This window comes from Pelophylax lessonae (genome assembly GCF_965119305.1).
Source record: "Pelophylax lessonae genome assembly, chromosome: 1".
NCBI classification, from domain to species: Eukaryota; Metazoa; Chordata; class Amphibia; order Anura; family Ranidae; genus Pelophylax; species Pelophylax lessonae.
In genome coordinates this window covers 566,220,444-566,241,049 of record NC_138768.1, presented here as the reverse complement: position 1 = coordinate 566,241,049, position 20,606 = coordinate 566,220,444, and the positions used below count along the sequence as shown (strand labels likewise).

At 41.7% G+C, this 20,606-nt stretch overlaps 1 protein-coding gene across 1 annotated transcript in view; it reads left to right on the top strand.

Moving 5' to 3' along the window:
* The window catches only part of CDS1 (CDP-diacylglycerol synthase 1), a 135,526-nt gene extending 116,828 nt beyond the window's left edge, over window positions 1–18,698 (top strand). The window contains exons 8-13 of the mRNA XM_082243857.1: window positions 909–996; window positions 4,122–4,190; window positions 6,954–7,106; window positions 13,979–14,098; window positions 14,927–15,030; window positions 18,194–18,698. Of these exons, the coding sequence (XP_082099983.1) occupies window positions 909–996; window positions 4,122–4,190; window positions 6,954–7,106; window positions 13,979–14,098; window positions 14,927–15,030; window positions 18,194–18,326 (667 nt within the window). The 3' untranslated portion in view covers window positions 18,327–18,698. The remainder of the gene's footprint in view (window positions 1–908; window positions 997–4,121; window positions 4,191–6,953; window positions 7,107–13,978; window positions 14,099–14,926; window positions 15,031–18,193) is intronic.
* The last annotated feature ends 1,908 nt before the right edge of the window (window positions 18,699–20,606 follow it).

The window sequence follows — 20,606 nt, the reverse complement described above, 5'->3', positions numbered from 1 at the left end:
ACCCTTCAATGTCTTGACAATATGGCAGGATACCCAAACCTCTTCTTTAGGGGCTTTCTACCATATAGTCTAAAGAATTGCTTGTGCTTTTATATATTTTCCCTAATGCTAGGTTTGCAATTCATCGTCATTGTATGGCAGGATTTGAATGGCAGAAAGTGAAAGCACTTTTTTTTTTACCAAATTAAATCTGATACTGAAGTAGATGGGTAAGAATAAGCTATACAAAGGATTTAACCTACAGTGATGGCGAACCTTGGCACCCCAGATGTTTTAGAACTACATTTCCATGATGCTCATGCACTCTTCAGTGTAGTTGAGCATCATGGGAAATGTAGTTCCAAAACATCTGGGGTGCAAAGGTTCGCCATCACTGACCTAGGATATCGGATTGGTAAATTTTCTCCTCCCATCTACACAGTTTCAGTTTTCAAACTGACTGTACCATAAATTGTGTTACCTGTATCTTCAAATTGAATTGATAGACACATTGAAACATACTTTATGTAGTTTTGAATGAGATTTTATTAACATGGTAGAGGCAAATTTAAGATTTTCGGCATTGCTACATCTTGGAAGTAACCAAAAATACAATCAAATTCGGAATATAGCTCAAGCTACGAGTAGTTAGAGCTATATTCCAATTTTGATTGTATTTTTGGATTCTAAGCTTCTGTGGATGGCTCCTACTCCACAATAATATACTTCCACCTGTTTCAAGAATTTGTTGACCTGGTAGGATACCTCCTTTTTTTTATTTATTTTTTATACACGTCTTGGAAGTAACCGATTAGTGTACCTGTCATTTAAATCAGAGCATTAGTTGCAGAAACAAAGTAAGACTGGCAAATGTTTATAAAGATAGAGTCTGTGTCATTGTCTAACCTTTTATATTTGCTGTTTTCTAGGTTTTTAGTTCCAGTGTCTATCGTCATCTGTAATGATATAATGGCTTATCTGTTTGGGTTCTTCTTTGGCAAGACACCATTAATAAAGGTAAGCAGAAAAAATCAGCAGTGACTATTCTACAGCACAATACAAGCTAGTACTTTTACATACTGTATATTGTTGGGGGTGTAAAGTGTATGTCAGAGCAAAAAAAAAAAAACATTTTCAGTACATCTCTGCAATGCATGCACATTTCCCAATGGTTTATTCCATTAAAAATGCTGAAAACACCAAAAAATACCCTAGACCTGCCAGAAATGCACTTGGCTCCGAATTCATGTTGTGGCTGACAATACACAGTATTTTGTGTATTACAAATACATTGTTCACTTTGCAAGGGAATTTGCAAGGGGGTTTTCCCCAGAGCTTCCTTCATCCAACGATATACAAGAAAAAATGTTGTCTTTTAATTTTCTTTGCATGTGATTGGGTGTTCTTTGTAAAGTGAAATACCGCCACCATCACTCAACTCTGGGGATTTTATTTATTTTTTTTAAATGCACAGCCTTTAGGAAATCAACCCCATAGTGTCAGCCCTGCCCAGTTGTCTTTTGCTATTATAGTACTGAATCCCTCCTCCTCTCCTCGTCTCCACAACATATTGAATAAGTGTTCTGTGATCCAAGATATATAGACTCTTTGATACAAAAAGTTTAGAAAATTCTAGGGTATGGAACTTTTAAGGTACCTTAAAAGTTCCATACCCTAGAATTTTCTAAACTTTTTGCATTTTTCAGGGATGTTGGTACTCCATTAAATTTGCTGATTGCCCCTCCCACTTTCTTTCAGCATCTTTGATACAACACAGAAGTGGGCAATGGGCAGCTCTGAATTTTTATGATCAATAGGTATTTTATACTGTTGTCAAACAGATGTAACAAAGCTCTTTCAATTGCATATTAAACAAACCAAAGAGCGAATAGGAGAAGTTGGGATTGTTAGCTTACATGCATTTCAAGCAGCTTCAGTCTCTACAGCTTAACTACTTTCTATTCATTTGAATGCTGTTTAGACTGTGATTGGCTTGTTTTATCCCTCTAATTTGCAAATCGTATTCTTTTTTTTGTTTGTAGATAACTTTAAGAGTTGCTTAACATTGTTTGTATTGACAGCAACTGTCCAGAAACTGTCATTTTTTTTTTAATCTGAAGAATTTAAAGCTGGGCTCCAGCCAACACTGTTTTTCAGATTTGAATAGAGTGGGAAAGATATAGTACCCATGTCAGGTTTTTATTGTGGTCTGTGTATTCCTGTCCTGGTAACAACTACTACTGTCAGTGCTTGTACTGCTATCACAGGAACGGGAAGTGACCCTCCAATGAGGTCACTTATACCTTTTTAAAAAATTTTAAAGAAAACTTTTCCAAGTGTATTTATTTAGCATGTTCGAAAATTGAGAATATTTTGCAAGCATATATTAGGTATGAATCTTAGTAAATCTCTACCTTTTTAACTTTTAAATAGAGTAGGTAATGCCTAAATCCCACTAAATGTTGATTTTTTTTTTTTTTGCCATCTGTGTACTATTGGGGGGGGGGGTTTCACTTCACTTTCTGTCTCATAAGACATAACAGGAGTTAAGAAAAAAATCTCTTAAATAAGGGAAATCCTCCTTGACCATAATCGCTTGCAAAAGTGCCCCATTGGAAGTTTTTTTTTTTTTTTATATATTTCAATCAAGCACAACTGATGGACACTAAGACAAATAGAGTAAATCTAGACACAAAATCTAGAAAATCTAGACACAAAGACAGCAAGAAAAGCCTTGCTGGGCTTCCAAACATTCCATACGTCCGAAGCTGAAAGAAAAATAATTGTCTTTGGGTGCACTTTTGTATAAATCAGTCACTACCCCAGACAAATCACACTAACCTTTGAAAAGAAGACTAGGCTTATCCATTTTTTTTAGGCACCTTTGATTTTCCAAGGTGGTACAATAGGGTGCACCTTGAGCCTGCAAAAGTATGCAGATTCTGGATGCAGAGGCTGGTGCTGAGATGTGCTCCACAATACATTGTGGGATGTGGTGGGGGATTGCCTCAATGCCAGGAGCCAGATGGAAATGTGCTGGTATTGGTTTTTTGTGGGCTGTCAGGTCCCTGGAAATGTTTTGGCAAATATCAAAGGTTAGTTTTGTTTAGTGAGCGGTAGTGATTGGTTTGTTTTTGAAGTAAATGTACCACTATAAAATTCAAGACATCACATTGTGCCAAAACATAACATTGGCTTGTAAATGTGCCTCCAAGGGTGCTCTAGGACAGTGGTTGCCAACCTTTTGGACCACTAGGCTCCCAATTTTGAATCCTGTGTACCGCTAACATGAATGGTGTATGCCTTATACACACAATGCTCCACCTCTCTGCCCCCTCACCCTGGATCACACTGCTGTCTTATACACAATGCTCCTGCTTTCTGCCCCCCGCCCCCGCCCACCACTCTGCATCACACTGCTACCTTAAACAGACTCATAATTGGATCGCATTTATATATCCAGCCATGTGTTTTGAGCTCCATGCTCCCTCCCATTGTGATCAGTGCTGCCATTGGACGTCCCTTACTTCTTCACCTCCCATTCTTTGCACTTCTCCCCGTCCCTGCCTCTTAGTTCACAGGAGTCGGAACTACAGAGAAGGCATTGGGTATCAATGCGCACTGACAGTATTGACTGTCAGCGCGCATTAAGGACAAAACTGGAAACAACCATGGGCGGTATACATCCACGGACCACTGGTTGGCGGCAGCTGCTCCAGGAGACTCTGAATTCAGGGAGTGCATAGTATGCAGTAAGCTGATTGGGATAATTTGTATATATTCTTTAGAAAAGATTTACTAGATAGAACACAGTTTTTATCCACCTGGAAAGTAAATTCCAATATAAATTGTAATTGGAGGACTGAGGAGAGGGAAAGTTGGCATTTTACTAAATAAAAAGGATATGGGGCATTGGGGACCAAGGAAGGAACAGACACCATAAAAGAAGCAGCAATCTTTCAGCTGGTTGCATATAGAAAATTAAACACTTTCCTTTGGCCAAATTATTCTATTTTACACTTTTCTATATGTCAGTATTCTACTGCTACCTGTTTTTCAAAATTCATGATTAAGCAGAACATTTATACTGTTAACTTAATTTACATATTAACACTAATATTGGTTGTACTTTTTCCAACTAGTTGTCACCCAAAAAGACTTGGGAAGGTTTTATTGGTGGATTCTTCCTAACCATAATCTTTGGATTAATTGTAAGTAGCTGTTGTTTTTTTCCTTTCTTTTCTTACCAAAACTTTTTGTCAAATGCAGGAAGTTGTTGCAACATCTACCAAACCAAAATTACTTAAAGTTCAAATATTATGTAATAAACCTTTTTGTTTACTTTTTTTTTAGTTAGTTAGTTTTACTTTATTTCGAACATGTAAAAAAAAAAAGGAAAAATCCTTAATAAAAGAAGTAATCATTCAGTAGTAGACAATCACAAAAAATACTAGTTACAAAAGAAGACAAAAAGATATTTTAGTTTAGTTTACAAATCCAAAAAGGAATGGGAAGTAGTACAAACATATCTAATCCCACCCCTTCTCCATAATTAATAATAAACTATTCAATGTTAAACCTTCTACAACAGATGGTCAATTTACATCCCTCATTCATTTTTTTTAGATAATGTGCAGTTGTATACATTTTTTTTTTTTTTAGCAAATGTATGATTATTTTATCACTGACAGAAGTTAAGTATGGTTCTTAACTGTAATTTTTTAAGCTCTATTGTGTTTTTTTATTGTGATATGGTAATGAGTGTTGTGCTACCATTGTTGGCAATATTAAGGAATGTTAATATTGTTACAGTTAATAAAATAAGATCAGTTAATAAAATAAGATCAGAAGGAGTATCATAGTCCTTGCTGAGATGCCACTGTTTGCATAATGAATGTTCAGTAAAGAGTTATTTTATATTTAAGTGCGAAGCCAATTTTAAGCCAATTTTAATTTAATGTTTCTAGAGTCACAGGAAAAAAAAAGGGTTAAATGGTTAAAGAGCTCAAAGTGACTCTGTCAACTCTTGCTTCTCTATCCCCCATCCGCTGCAAGCATTTGATCATTGGATGAGTTGAAAACTTTCTTGCCCCGCAGGCCACTGTGGTTCCTCACCCTGGCTCATACATCACTATACTACCAACAGAAGGGGTAATGGTGAGGGGTGAGGTTCTTCAGAGGCATTGAATGCAGAGACTTGTAGAGCACAGAAGATTGCCTACTGTGTACTCGTTAGCAATGATGCAAGCAACCGTTTTGGCTAATTTTAAAATTAAGGTAGGCAAACCTTGGCAAGTTTTTTTTTTTTTTTTTTTTCTGAGCCCTCCCTATAACATGGTATTATTATGACATATACTGTATGTGTGTGTGTGTGTATATACATTAAAAAAAAAAAAAAACATACACTATAGGGTGCAGCAATGACAAATGGATTACTAAAACACTATGGTTTTTCTAAAGAAAGAGTAGAGCAGAAGTTTTTTCATTTCAGACACTCTGTCCCTGTTTAGTGAGAAAAAAAAAGAGTTGGTGGGGTCACTGCTGTGACTTATTCTCTTGTGATTGTAAATTTCACCTTGAGCTATTGAGCTCTGTAAACGGGGTAAGGATACCCTGGAAAAAAGCAGCCCATATTGTCTACATACAAAAATTCATAATATTCATATGTAATATTTCATATTAACTAAATTAAAAAGAGAGAAATTACATATTAAACACAGATGCATAAAGCTGGCCATAAATGGTTAGAAATTCAGCCAGTTCAGCAGGGACTGAACACATTTTGATTCATGTATGGGCACAGTGGTAGAAAAGAATTTGATCAACCGATTGATTTCTGTACAACCAGCCTGTTTGATTTTTCCCAATCATTCTATAGCTGGCGGCACTGACCATTGTATTCTGACAGTGGAAATGATGAATGTATGGGCTGCCTAAGCTTTTCACTGTCACTGGCATATGCCATATGTCAGCAGCAGAGGGGGCATTTACACACATTTCTGGCTGCTATAGCAGCCGGAAATTTGTGCAACTCTGACAAGCTGACTGTTGACTTTTAGATGGAAGTGATCGGGTGACTGTAGATTTGCCCCCACCTGCCGGTCTAGGAATTGCATGGTGGATGCTGCCTAGTAAGAGGAGGGAGACCAGTAAACATCTTCTGGTCTTCCCTATCTAATAGGAACCCAGAGGTGTTTTGTATTTTTTGCTTCTGGGTTCGGCTGCCACTTTCCCGGCTGTTGTGGCCAGGGAGGAAGATAATATAGCATGAATTGTGCTCCATTAGCTTCAATAAAGGGCAGATGAGACATCAGGAGTCCCATCAAAGAGGATCTATAATAATAAAATAGTATCATGTAGGGGACTTTGGACCTCTATGTGAAAAAAAATTAGAGCCGACCCTCACATACAGTACATACATTTACAAATGTAACATAGAGGTCAGAGGCTCCTAGGTACCTAAACGTTGATTGCGTTACACATGACATATCACCATTTATGCTGTAGTGGGAGCAATACTTCTTACCCTATAGGGGTTTTTAAAGAATCTCCTGTCGAACATTTAGGGTACCAAAAATTGTTGCTGTTTTAAGGCTGGACATCTTCCGTATCTTTTTACTCAACGCAACCTCATCTTTAATATTTTACTTAAAATTGGGTAATCTATTGTGCTTGATAAACCATTGCCCTAATATCGTATGATTTAAAAAATTGGAACCTCCGTTATTTTTTTTTCCAGGGTGTCTGCTTTCAGAAAATGTAAAATGTTTTGGGGGTTTTAAGTAATCTTCATACCTCCCTGTATCCTGCTTGTAAAAATCTTCTTTGCACTGGCTGAACATAGGCAGTCGATCCACATAGACTTCTATGGGGCCGTCTCCCAAGAGATCTGTTTTCCCAACCATTTGTTAAGAATGACTTAACTAGTTTACATTTTTTTTACCCACTGTCATTGCTGCATTTTTCCTTTGCAGTTTTCCTACATCTTATCACAGTTCCAGTACTTTGTATGCCCTGTGGAATACATCAGTGAATCGAATAGCTTTTCTACCGGCTGTGAACCACCTGAGATCTTCAAGATACATGACTATGCTGTACCTTCATTTCTACAGTCAATACTGGGATGGGTAGGTATTCTGTGGTTTCAAACAAGCAAAAACAAAGTAGAAAACAATAAGAAGCAAAGGCGTACCCGGGTGAACGTTGCCTCACTGTAGCATCATGTTCATGAAATCCAGTTCAGTAACTTTGACTCTTTTAGGTGATATCATCATTCCTACCTTGTTATATAAATAGACTTTTTCGCTCATTTGTACCAGGATTTTTAGAAGCCTGTGACCTTTTTTAAATATGTCTTTTCAGTAAACCCTTTTACATGCTTTCTCATTATTAGTGTTTACAGAATGTAAGAATGCCACTACAAATATGTCCGTTGACATCCGCCACACCATAGATGGTCCGATCAGGCCCACCTGTCAGTGGCCTATTTAAATCGTATCCAAACACAAAACCATTATTGTATTTTTCTCTTTCATTCATTGACAGACACAGATCCTCATCTTCATGACCGTAGGGTTATGCTGCCCCCTACAGGAGTAGGACACTAGGCAGAGAAAAGCTTGAGCATGCCTATGGGGCAGTCCCTGGGGGTATACTCCCACTTAGGCTATAGGTATTCCGTTTTTTTTCTGCCTAGTCAGGAGTAAAGACCTAGTTCCTTGCTGAGATCTCTGGTCCTAGCTATTTTTTTCTTTTTAACTGGAATTTTTTCCTTCTTTTAATATTTTGTTCCTGTGAGAATCTACTATTAACTGCCAGACTGGGCGACGAACTGCATAATCTAGATCCTTAGGGTCCCCCCAGTCCGGCCAGCAAGCGCGTGCAGACCGCAGCTCTGTGCTAGGTCAGCCACAACATAGCCATACTGGATGGGGGCTGAGCTGTTAGTTAAGGGTCTCACAAGGGCGCATATGAACTGGCTTCAGCCTTCTGGGCGACAGCACCCACATTACGATGGAGAGGTGTCCTGTCCGGAGAGGTGCCCACCCTGTTCTTGGTGTGCTAAGTAGCTACTTCTACCCCTGGTGGGTTTTGGGGCGGATGTGCGCCCCTCCCTGAGATGGTCGGACCCCCGGGTTCCCCTCCTTCCCAAACTTTACTCCCCTACCTCCAGTGGTCTATGTGGCCTGTGGCCCCCATCTGCTTACCCCCCCCCTTGGGGCGGACATACCTTTTTGAGGTGTGGCACTGGCAAAGGGGGGTGGGGGGAGCGCACCGTGGCGCCCAAAACTATCGTTTCTTGAGGGGGATGGGCCTGGTGGGGGCGCCTGTCTGGGCCCCCCTCCCTTTTGGGACCATTTTTTTCAGCCCTGGGACCCCTAGGAGCTGCGTGGCTCCACCATTTTCTTGTAGCCTGGTTAGCTACTGCTCAGCGGCCATGTTTGTGTAGCCTCAGGGACCATTTTCCTTTAGTTTCCAATTGAAAACAGCGGTGGCCATGTTTTTCGAGCTCAGATGGGCGGTAATTCGACGGTGGGAAGTCCTGAGCCTCTAGTGCTTATAGTCAGACATGCCTTTTACTGATCGCCGGGCGCTGTGCAGAAGCTTACTGTTAGCTGTCTGGTGGTGGTGAGTGCCTGGGGCTCCCTCTCCCTCTTGCTGCTATACAGCGGTAGTGCTGTGCTGGGCCTTGTGGTGCAGACAGCGCAGTGGGGTGTCCTTTTACAGTGTGTTTTTTCACTTGTGGTTCAGATTCCATCTCCATTAATGGAGTCACTGAAACATGTTTCACCACCTGATCCACTCCCAGAGGACCCTGGACCCTCCTGAGCCCACAACTGGCTGCACTGATGGCAGTCCTGGAGTCCTGGGTGTCCAAAGTGGATTTGAACCTGGGTGAAAGGATTACCAAAAAGTGTCCCCCGCCTTCACCTGCTTCCTCTGTCTCTTCAGATCCAGGGTCTGAATCGGCAGCTGCGGATGCCAGTTACCCTTTGGGGGTCTGCGTCCATGCACCCCGCATGCACAGATAGTGAGGATGATTCCTCTGTTCCTCTAGCCGCACATGACATGAAAAGGCGCTAGTGGATGCACCGATTGTGTCGGTGTGGGAAACCTTACATTTGGAAGATGCGGCTAATGCGGCCTCATTGGCGCTGGCCACTTTTGGCACCCACAGGTCCTCCAAAGCAATGAGGTTGTTCCCCTTTCCCTCTTTCTTTGACGATAGGGTCCCACATCAGTGGGGGTCCCCAAAACGCACCTTTGCAATCCCTAAGTGTTTTGCAATGCAGTACCCTTATGGGCGGTACCCTCCTATATTGGATTTCCGGTTGAATAAAGCCATGGTTATACCGGTAGAAGAGTCTCCGGTCTTCTCTGATCTAGCTGATAGGATGTCAGAGGCCTTGACCTGCCATATGTTCACTGTGGCTGGGTTGGCACTTAGGCCAGTGTTTACTATTACCCTGGTGTCACAAGCTATGACTGAATGGGCAAAAGTTTTACGCCGGGACCTGGAGGAGAAACGGCTCCCTCCTGAGTTTGTGGAGCTGGCAGATCAATTGGTCCAAGGGCTACAGTTCGTCTGTGACGCCTCTTTGGATGCCGCTCCCTTGCTTTCTAGTCTGTCTGTCTCTGCGGTCGTCCTGCGGCGCATTATCTGGCTAAAATGCTGGTCCGCGGACCAAGCTTTTAAGAAGGCCTTGTCCGATCTTCCATTCGTGGTAGATCGCCTGTTTGGTGCTTCCTTGGATGACATTATCAAAGGTCCACAGAGGGAAAGAGTACTCTTCTTCCTCAGGCTTCCAAGGGTAAGGAGTTCTGTCGCAGAAGGGGACCCTCCTTTTCTGCTCACAATCTGCCTTTTCGTTCCTCAGGATCTCAGGAAAAGGGATCTAAACCCTTCAGGGCCTCCAATGGGGGTTCTAAGAAGTATTGGTCGGGCAAACCAAGAGCTGGGTCTGCCAGGCCTGCAGACAAAAACTCCTCCACATGAAGGGGCGCCCTCACCCGTATCTGGGGCAGGGGACGTCTTCGCCGTTTTCCGGACCCATGCACCTTTCTACTTTAGGACAAATGGGTCTAGGAAGTCATTAGATCTTGCTACAAGATGGAGTTTCGATCATACCCACCGGCAAGGTCCTTTCATTCCAACCTACACTTATCCCCAGATCGCCTTACAGGATCTCTATGGGGCAGTGCGAAACTTGTTGTCTCAAGGAGTAAATGTCCCGGTTCCAAAGTAGGAATGCTTTTAAGGTTTCTATTCAAACCTGTTTACGGTTCCCAGGAAGGAGAGCAGGGTGCATTCAATTTTGGACCTCAAGGCACTGAACTGCTTGGTGTGGGTTCAGAAGTTTCAAATGGAGTCCATTCACATGGTGGTAGCATCCCTACATCCGGGGGACTTTCTCGCATCCATCGACATCAAGGACGCTTACCTTCACATTCCCATTTGTATCGCTCATCAGCGTTTCCTCCCCTTTGCCATGGGCGAGGAGCATTATCAATTTGTGGCGTTACCCTTTGGTCTCACCTCTGCTCCTCGGGTCTTCACAAAAGTGTTGGCCCCGGTTCTAGCATTACTGCCTCAGTGGGGGATCACGATACTGGGGTACCTGGACGGTCTGCTTTTGTGAGCAGAGTCTTCGACTGCCCTGTTGGCCAACTTGGAGATCACTCTGCAAACGCTGAGGGAGTTTGGTTGGATTCTGAGTCCTCAGAAGTCTGCTCTGGTCCCATCCACGAGCCTGGAATATTTGGAACTGACTCTGGACTCGGCCTCGGCAAGAGTGTTTCTCCCTCTGGAAAAACTTCAGAAATTGCATGAGGCGATTTGGCTTCTGCTGTCCAGCAGACGGTCATCTCTTCGGACTTGCATGCGGGTGCTGGGCCTGATGGTGTCTATCTTCGAGGTGGTTCCGTTTTCACAGTTCCACACAAGATCTCTGCAAAAGGAGATTCTAGTGAAGTGGAACAAGGATCCTCAGTCTCTGGACAATCTAATCATGTTGAGCCAGACAACAAGAGGGTCCCAGGTTTGGTGGCTTCACTCTCTCAACACTTCTTCAGGGAAAATCCTTTCTTCCCCTGTAGTGGACGGTTGTCCCCACGGATGCCAGCCTATCCGGGTGGGGAGGCGTCCTCTACACGGATTGTGTTTAAGGGGTCTGGACTCTGGAAGAGACTTCCAGACTTCCGATCAATGTACTGGAGCCCAGAGTGATCAGGTTTTGCCTGGATCATTGGACAGTTCGTCTCCAGGGATGTCCGGTACGGATTCAATCGGACAATGCCAGAGCCTTGGCCTATGTCAATCACCAAGGGGGCATGAGAAGTGTTCTGGTGGCTCGAGAAGTAGCCGGTATACTAAAGTGGGCAGAACGGTTCGTTCCAGCCCTCTCTGCTGTACACATTCCAGGGGTGGAAAATTGGCAGGCGGACTATCTCAGTCGACAGGCATTGGACCAGGGAAAATAGTCACTTCATCCGGAGGTGTTCAGTCTGTTGGGGATTCCCGAGTTGGACCTGTTGGCCTCTCACCTCAACAGGAAAGTTCAGAGGTTTGTTGCACGGTCTCGGGACCCTTTAGCCGATGCCACAGATGCCCTAGAGGCTCCATGGAGTCAATATCGTACGCCGATCTGGTACGGCTGGTCACCGATGTTCCTTGGAGACTCCCTCTCAGGGAAGATCTGCTGTCTCAAGGCCAGATGTTCCATCCTGCTTTACAGTCGCTGGCTTTGACACCTGGCTGTTGAAAGCCAGGTGCTGTAAGATAAATGCTTGTCTGATTCGGTGATTCCTACGCTTTTAACCACTTTAAGACCGGAAGATTTTCCTGCTTAATGACCAGGCCCTATTTTGCGATTCGGCACTGCGTTACTTTAACGGACAATTGTGCGGTCATGCGACACTGTACCCAAATTTAAATTCGACGTCCTTTTTTCCCCACAAATAGAGCTTTCTTTTTGTGGTATTTGATCACCTGTGCGATTTTTTTATTTTTTTGCGCTATAAACAAAAAAGAGCGACAATTTTGAAAAAAAAAAAACAATATTTTTCACAATCTGCTATATAACATTCACAAAAAAAAATGTAAAAATCTAATTTTTTTAACATTTTAGGCTAATTTGTTTTCTGCTACATACTTTTGATAAAAAAGATCGCAATAAGCGTATGTTGATTGGTTTGCGCAAAAGTTATTGCATCTACTAACTACGGGAAAGCTTTATGTAATTTTTATTGTTTTTATTTTTTTATTTACTAGTAATGGCAGCGATCTGCGATTTTTTGCGGGACTGCGACATTGCGGCTGACAGATCGGTCCCCTAACTGACATTTTTTACACTTTTGGGGGTACCAGTGACATTACTACAGCAATCAGTGCTAAAAAATATGCACTGTTACTGTAATAATGCCATTGGCAGGGAAGTGGTTAACAGTGTTTGTGATCAATGGGTTAAATGTGACTCTAGGGAAGTGATGCTAACTGTGGGGGGGGGGGGGGGGGTTGGGCTTGTGAGATGACCATAGAGACATGCGATCCTATATAGCAGGATCACATAGTCTCTGTGATCACCTCAGGGAGAAGGACGGATGGCTGTGTTTACATCAGAGTTTTCCTGGCAGCTACAGAGTGGTTTCCAAAGTCAGACTCACTGTTTGTCCTCACGGATGGACTTCTCAAGGGGCTGGCTGCTTCTGCTGTGACCATCTCCAGATGGATCAGGTAGACTGTGGTTCAGGCTTAAACTGTTAAGGGTCAGGTTCCTCCTTTCCCTGTCTACTCTGGGGCTTAGTGCCTCCTGGGCCTTCCGTCATCAGGCGTCAGTGGTGCAAGTTTGCAAAGTGGCCACTTGGTCGTCTGTGCATACATTCACAAAGTTTTCTAAAATGAATGTGTTGGCATCTGCGGATGCTTCTTTTGACTGCAAAGTTTTTTGCAGGCTGTTGTTTAGAGGATTTGTCTTCTTTGAGGGTGTTTTTTTTTCACGTGAGCTCCAGTTGTGCTCAGTTGAGCTCCATGTTACCTGGTTGGCTATGTTTAGCCTTTGGGTAGTTTGTTTTCTGCTGTTCCCACCCCTCATGTTTAACACTGCTTTGGGACATCCGTATGGTCATGAAGATGAGGAGCTGTGTCCGTTAATGAACGAAAGAGAAAATGGGATTTTTGACTTACCGTAAAATCGGTTTCTCTGATGTTCATTGACGGACACAGCACCTGCCCTTCTTTGGAGTTGGGTTTTTTCTTCTGACACTGCTGGTTACAAAACTGAATACCTATAGCAGGAAGTGGGAGTATACCCTCTGGGACTGCCCAATAGGCGTGCTCAAGCTTTTCTCTGTCTAGTGTCTTTCTTCTGTAGGGGGAGGCATAACCCTACGGTTATGAACATGAGGAGCTGTGTCCGTCAATGAACATCAGAGAAATGGATTTTACAGTAGGTTAAAAATCCCATTATTGAAGCTTACCAGTTCTTGGCTGTAGTGGCTGCATTTGTTTTTTTTCCCCTGAATTTTAAGCTGGTAATCCCGCAAATAACACACTTTTTGTCCCTTGATGGTTATGTTTACTCCTTTACTCTATCTATGGAAGGAGCCATGGTTGTCAACAGGCTAGACTTCAAACATTGTAAAAATTCCATCCAGCACCACCCCCTTTTGTTTCCCTTTGTCAGGCTTGGCTAACATTGACACCATCAACCACAAATAGAAGAGAGAGGCAGGGCTCTGTCTATCGACCTCAAATGTCTAATTAGGTCAGACTGTGAATAACCTTAGTGCAGTCAAATACAATCTAACATGAAAAAAAAAGAGCCCTGTGTGCTGGATGCCTGTAAATGTTTCACTGTATGGACAGAATGTGTTCAAAACTCTGGAACCAGAAGTTATCACTAGGCCACCACCTAGTCTTGTAGTTTCACCTTTTATCATTTCCTGTTTTTAGCAGCAGCATATAGAAATAGTCGGTGAATTATTAATGTCTGTCTTCTAGAAAACAGTCCAGATGTATCCATTCCAGTTTCATAGCATTGCTCTCTCCACATTTGGATCATTGATTGGGCCATTTGGAGGATTCTTTGCCAGTGGCTTTAAAAGAGCTTTTAAAATTAAGGTAAGCCCTGCGCGGAAATGTCATTATTAATAGCTGCCATTTTAAAACACCTCTTCTTCATTACTAGGTACTATTATTTCTTCGGCTTTCCTATTAGGTGATAATGGATTACCATATACAAAACCAAGGACTAGTACCATTGTATTATTAATATGTAGTGTTTATAATAGTGTCATCGCATCATACTTTGGGCTTGTGTTGATAGCATCAGTTTGACATCCGTTTGAGATGCTTCTGAGAACATTCAGAATTCATTGACAGGTGTATTTCACCTGCAGTTGACCTCCTTTTTAATAGGCATTAAACCTGATTGAGGCAAATAAAAGTTCATTGACACAAGCCTTCAGCTGAATCTGGTTTGGGTCAAGGGGCTGACTAAGCTCATTTTCAGTTTGCATGAGAACAATTTCTTGTTTAGTAGCTTCTTGTGGGCTATATAATTCTTAAACCTGTTCCGGATTAGCTTTAGCACCACACCATCCCTACCTCTGGCATACTAATAATAATTGCCATCCCTACCCCTAAACTAATAATTTCAGGTATAGTTTGAAGCACTCTGGATGACTATACTATACGTCTTTCTTAGTATTCCTTGGCATCAGAATACATGATATCACAAGCGTTGCATTGACAAGCATTGGCATGAATTCTAGATGTGTTGTGTTGTGATTTGAAAAACTCCATTGGGGTCAACTGGTGAAAGGTTATTGGGTACGAATGGCTATTGTTAAAATAGACTTTTTCATTTTCATAAATAGTGGATCTTTATTTTTCAATGTTCACTAAAGTCAACAGGTTGCAGTTCGATAATATATATTACTTTTACAGGATTTTGCTGACACCATTCCTGGACATGGTGGAATTATGGATCGCTTTGACTGCCAGTACCTGATGGCAACCTTTGTGCATGTTTACATTGCCAGCTTCATAAGGTAGTTTATCGCTATAACAAATTTTACCTTATACCCAGCCCTTGCTTTATACAAAGATATTTAATTGCTAATCGTGATAATAAACTGTGTTCGATAAAAAAAAAAAATATTAAACACAAAAGTAATGTTTATAAATGGCCAACAGCATATAATGCTAGGAAATGTGTACAATATCAATAGAATTAAGTATCTCTAGGATACAAGTCCCTAATGTCATCCCTTAACACCTAAACTTCCCCCTCAAACATATTATTTAGTAAGTTATGAAAATCTGTAACATATAGATGACACTGATTCTTCATAATGCCGAGTACTACCTATGATAAGGGTCTCCAAATTTTTCAAACAGGGGGCCAGTTTACTGTCCCTCAGACTTGAAAGCAGTAGTAAAGTCCACTTTGTGATTTCTACCTACAAGTAAGCCTGCAACAATGCTTACCTGTAGGTAAAATGAATATCTCCTAAATGTGCTCCCGCTTAGGAGCTATTCACCCTGCGTGCAGCCAGCGACATTACTGACGCATGCGCTCTGAAGGTCCGGCATGCACGCGGGAGTGATGTCATCGCAGCTCCGGCAAATTACACAGCCAGAGTGCGCAAACCCAGAAGAAAGGACAGGGGGAGATATCATTCCTCTCAGATGTGACAGCGCTACGCTGGAGGGCTTCGATCTAAGGTAAGTATTTCATAATGTGCTAGTATTTGATGCATACTAGCATATTTTACTATAGTCTTACAGGTGTGTTTTTTTTTTTTAAACCAGCTTCAGTTTACAGCCGCTTTAAAAGGACTAGACCATTTACAGTAGAAAATGTCCAGCATCAATGGGAGTAAACAATGTCTCAGACTAGGTGGTCAGTGGGAATAAAACAAATAACACCGCACCTTTGGTCAGTAGGAGAAGTGCCCAATCATTGGTATATTTGGCGGATTAGTGCACCGGCATTGGTATTATTTGGAGAAATAGTTCCCTATCATTTCTGTCAGTGAGAAAAATAGTGCCCTATTTTTGGTGTCAGTGGAAGTAAAAATTCCCCATTGTTCATGTCAGTGGGAGGAATAATGCCCAAAAGGCCAGATAAAAGCAAGTCGCAGTTTTGACAACACTGACCTATGATATTAGATCCTAAGTTTACTAGTCTGTTTAGGTTTGTCCATTGAGATAGCAGAGTGGTCAGCTGTGATAAAAAATTGGATGGAATATATTGCTTTCGAACTGTGTTGTCATTTAGAGCAGCCTCTCTCACTATAAACGCACCAATAAGCAGATATGAATTCACCACAACAGTGACAAGCTCTGGAACCCATGGGGACCACCAGTGGAACTTTTGTTGAGAAACTCTAACTAATAGAATAATATATTTAAACCTCTGCTCCAGCAAAAATGTATACTGCATTGGGTAAAGCGAAGAAGAGTTACAGCTTTGGATTTTTATTGCAGTTTGTTTTTTTTGTTTTTTTTAGTAGATTTGCCCTCACTTCCTGTCAGGACTGGATGTGAATGGACATTTCCCCAAAAGGGGGCACAGAAAAAAATAGATTTTTAGGAAAGAGAGGAAGAGTTGGAGAGAAAATTTTCCCAATGAGGAACAAAAATAAAAAATAAGCTTCCCCACTGTTAAAATAATGTTTTAGCTGGATGTAAACTTTCATGTGTCCAATGAAAAATTACGCTGAGTATGGATCATTTTACAGATTCTATCTAGGGTCAGAAATCAGCAGTGCTGGCCTACCTGTGGAGGAACAGTCGTAATCAGACAAGGTTCCTGTTCAGTTCATCATATTCCCCTGAACAGTTGGCCCAGGGGTCATTTTCTATATGGGACCCTGCACAACCAAAAATGTCACAACTCTTTAAAAAAAGAAAGTAGTCTTTCTATGGAATATTGGTGTGCTGATGATCTATGTTGCAGAACTTAACTAGATAAAGAAATGTCCTGTGATCTGCATAGTTCAATAGACAGGATATAGTCTTGGCAGGCAGTGTGGGATAATTAACATTGATGGTACAGACTGTGTGTGTGGAGGACAGCATGTAGTGGGATAGAGTAGAAGAGTTGAGCGAAGACTGCTGGTGGTAAGTAAACAAGGCTCCAGAATGACTTAAAGCGGTGTTCCAGCTGGGGAGAAAAAAACTAAGTCCGCAGCTACAGTATTATCTAATAAATAGACACCTGTCCAGGGAACCTGCGATGTCAGCCCCCCAGCAGATTTTCGGATCGGCTGCCGGGTGCTGTCGCCGCGTTCGTTGTAAGGGAAACCGGCAGTACAGCCTTTAGGCTTCACAGCCGGTTCCCTACTGCGTATACACAAAGCATTCTGCTTTTTTTAAATTGGACGGTGGCAGGGGAAGGAGGAGGGGGGCCGAACTTCTGAACTTCCGAGGGACTGCGTTGCGGCGCCATCTTCCGAAAGTGGGGAAGGGTACCTGTCAAAAACTGGTACCCATTTCACCTCCCCCCTGAAAGGTGCCAAATGTGGCACCGGAGGGCGGGCGAGGAATTGGATCAGTGTAAGTTCCACTTTTGGGTGGAACTCCACTTTAATCAAGGACTGTGGGGTTGATTTACTAAAACTGGATTGTGCAAAAATCTGGTGCAGCTCTGCATAGTAACCAGTCAGCTTACAGGTTTTTTGGCAATGCTTAATTGAACAAGCTGAAGTTAGAAGCTGATTGGCTACCATGCACATCTGTACCAGATTTTGCACTCACCAGTTTAGTCAATCAACCCCTGTATGTCTTCTGTGGGGTGCAGTGCATAGAACTTAAGATGTGTGTCAATAACCTATAAGATGCACAGCAAGTGGTTATAACCCTTAGACAAGCCTGTACGGTTGTCATAGTTCTGTGGTCTTAGAGGTGGCTGTTTCATGGGTAAACTTATAACCGTACAATTGGTACGCGAACATTGTAAAGTTTGTATACTATTACCTGACTTTCCATATTCAGGGAAATAATAATCATGAGACATGCTAGTATATAATAAAGAATGGGGCAATAATGGATAGCCAGGTTAAAATAATTCCCTCCTCATTTGCTATTAATTATTTGAATGTCAATGTACATTTTACAGTTTTAAGTCCGTTTGATTGGCCTTCCTAACATAATCTTTTTCCTAAAGCTACTTAATTTACAGCATCTGTTTTCTTTTTCCATCTGTAGAGGTCCTAATCCCAGCAAAGTCTTGCAGCAACTTCTCGCGCTACAACCCGAACAGCAACTTAGCATCTACAAAGCATTTAAGGCACATTTAATTGAGAAAGGAGTAATTCCAGCATCACTTTCTGACCTGTAACCTAAATCTATGTCAGATACCAAAACTAAATCACACCAGACTTATTGCACTGAGTGAAGAGCTTTCAACCAAAGACTCTACTTTTTCCTCTACCTGGATAGTCTCAGACTCTTCAACTAAGGCACAGAGCTGCCTTATTTTCTGTAAATGTATAGACACAGATGGGGAAAATGGTTGAAATGGGATCTTTCCAGACCAACGTATAAATACGTATTAGCCCTGTAGGTTTTAATCCTTCATATGTATATTGAAGAACTGGATCAAGTTATTGCTTGTTGTATTGGACAGTCCTACATCTATTACTGCATAAACTTTGTACAGTATATCATTCTTCTGTTAAGTAAAGGGATCCAGGCCTCCCATTTATTTCTACAGCTTTTATAGATTAGATTTTATGACTTGTACGCTTTAAATGGGCACTTAAAAATAAGATATTTTTTTTACACTTTCTTTTGAACAAATACATTTTGCAACTACGCTTTCTAGTGAAATGCGCAGTAGACACGATGATCGTTAGCTGTTCAGTTTATGAACAGTGAAATGGTTACTGCATAATATGTGGTCGTTACATGATGTGATGGGTCTTTAATGTTTTGTAGTAATCGCTTGAAAAGGATAAGAGAGCATAATTGAAATGTCCTTAGGAAAAAATTTGGGATAAGGATTGCAATACATAAAACACTGTTGGAATAATTGGAACAATTATTATTTTAAAGGAATACTCATTTTTTTTAGAAAAAAAAAAAAAGAAAATAGAGGAAAGAAAGTTGATCACATGAACTCCTATAATCAGTCATTGTCCACCTCCTATACAAGTAAACTAACTTTTGGAATTTGGTAGCTATGGCAATACTTGTCTGTTGGCCTTACTGAAACCAATACAAAAGACCCCTCCCATACCCACTTAGTATGAGATCTACAGCACAAAGAAACATGGTGACATCAGAATTAATTTTGGCACTTTAGACAACTGTTGTATTTCTCCTACTACAGATCATATTTATATAAGCACAAAGCTGAACTAAAATATTGTATTCTAACAAACTGTGTTACATTATAGGGATAGAATTGATTGATGATGATGATTTTAGGAGTAAACTGGATAAAAATAGCCTGCGAACATGGAGGCCCAAAGCGAGGGGGGGGGGGCATAATATATTTGGACACTGGTAAACAAAAACTGTTGGCCAGCCAGGTATAAACCCTTCCAGCATGCTTCAGTTTTTTGCTTTTGATCCAGGAGGACATATTTTCGCTACTGAGAACGGTTTAGCTATTTTACAAGTCATTTTCTAGTTTTTTTTTTTCTTCATTCAAGACTTCATGTACATGCTGCTGTGCTGGGCTCTGTATGCAGCAGTCTGGATTAGTGTAGGAATAGCTTTGGAGGCTGTACCTGGACCACGTTGGGCTGAAGACTTTGGGGCCTAACTAGAATGTGACCTTCAGGCACTGAACTCTGCTTGTGGTTCTTTTAAGATCTTTGTGTACGGTGTTAGTTAATCGCAAAGTGCTTTTTCAGGTCCATAGCTCTTTTATAAATATGCTGTGTGGGCCCAGTATCAGGAGCTACTACATTTATTAATACCATTTAGCGCCATTATTACCCATTTTTTCTGTTGCTTCTAGGGTTAAAATGCTGGGAAATTTAGTAGCTGGAGCTTCACATCCGCACACTCTATGCTCTGTTCTCACCTTTTCAGCGTAAGTTAGCACCTTCCCGACATTGCTCCTACTTGCAAGACACCCATGACTAAGCCCCATGGGTGGGGCAAAACACGTCGGGAGCGTGGCCTGGATGGAGTTAGCCTGAGACTGCTTTCACTTATCACACACTGCGCTTGTATGGTTTGTGGTGGCTTTTTTTCTTTATTTGTTCTGTGAATTACATGGAGTCAGGGAGGACTCCTATCCTGAACTGCACCCTCAGTAAAAAAAACACACCGAATGAAGGGACGTAGATGCCAGAGTGAGGAGTCTAATGTCGGTGTAGCTTCCTATTTGCAAGAGGCGCAATTACACCTTAGTTAGTCTTTGCTGCCACCTTCATTCACCAAGCCACCTCCAGCCATTAAAAACTCTTCTGCTTTCAACAGCTGGTTTGTGAGTACCTACAGTTTTAACCTGGTGTTATCAAATAAGCTGTTTTTATTAAACTGTGCAACATGTCAGATCCCAATGTCTGACATACCTGCAGCTACAGCAGCCTCTGGCCCTTCTGCTGTGGAGGTTCTATCTGAGAGTCTTACAAATCTTTGGTGGAATGTGTTACGGAGCAGC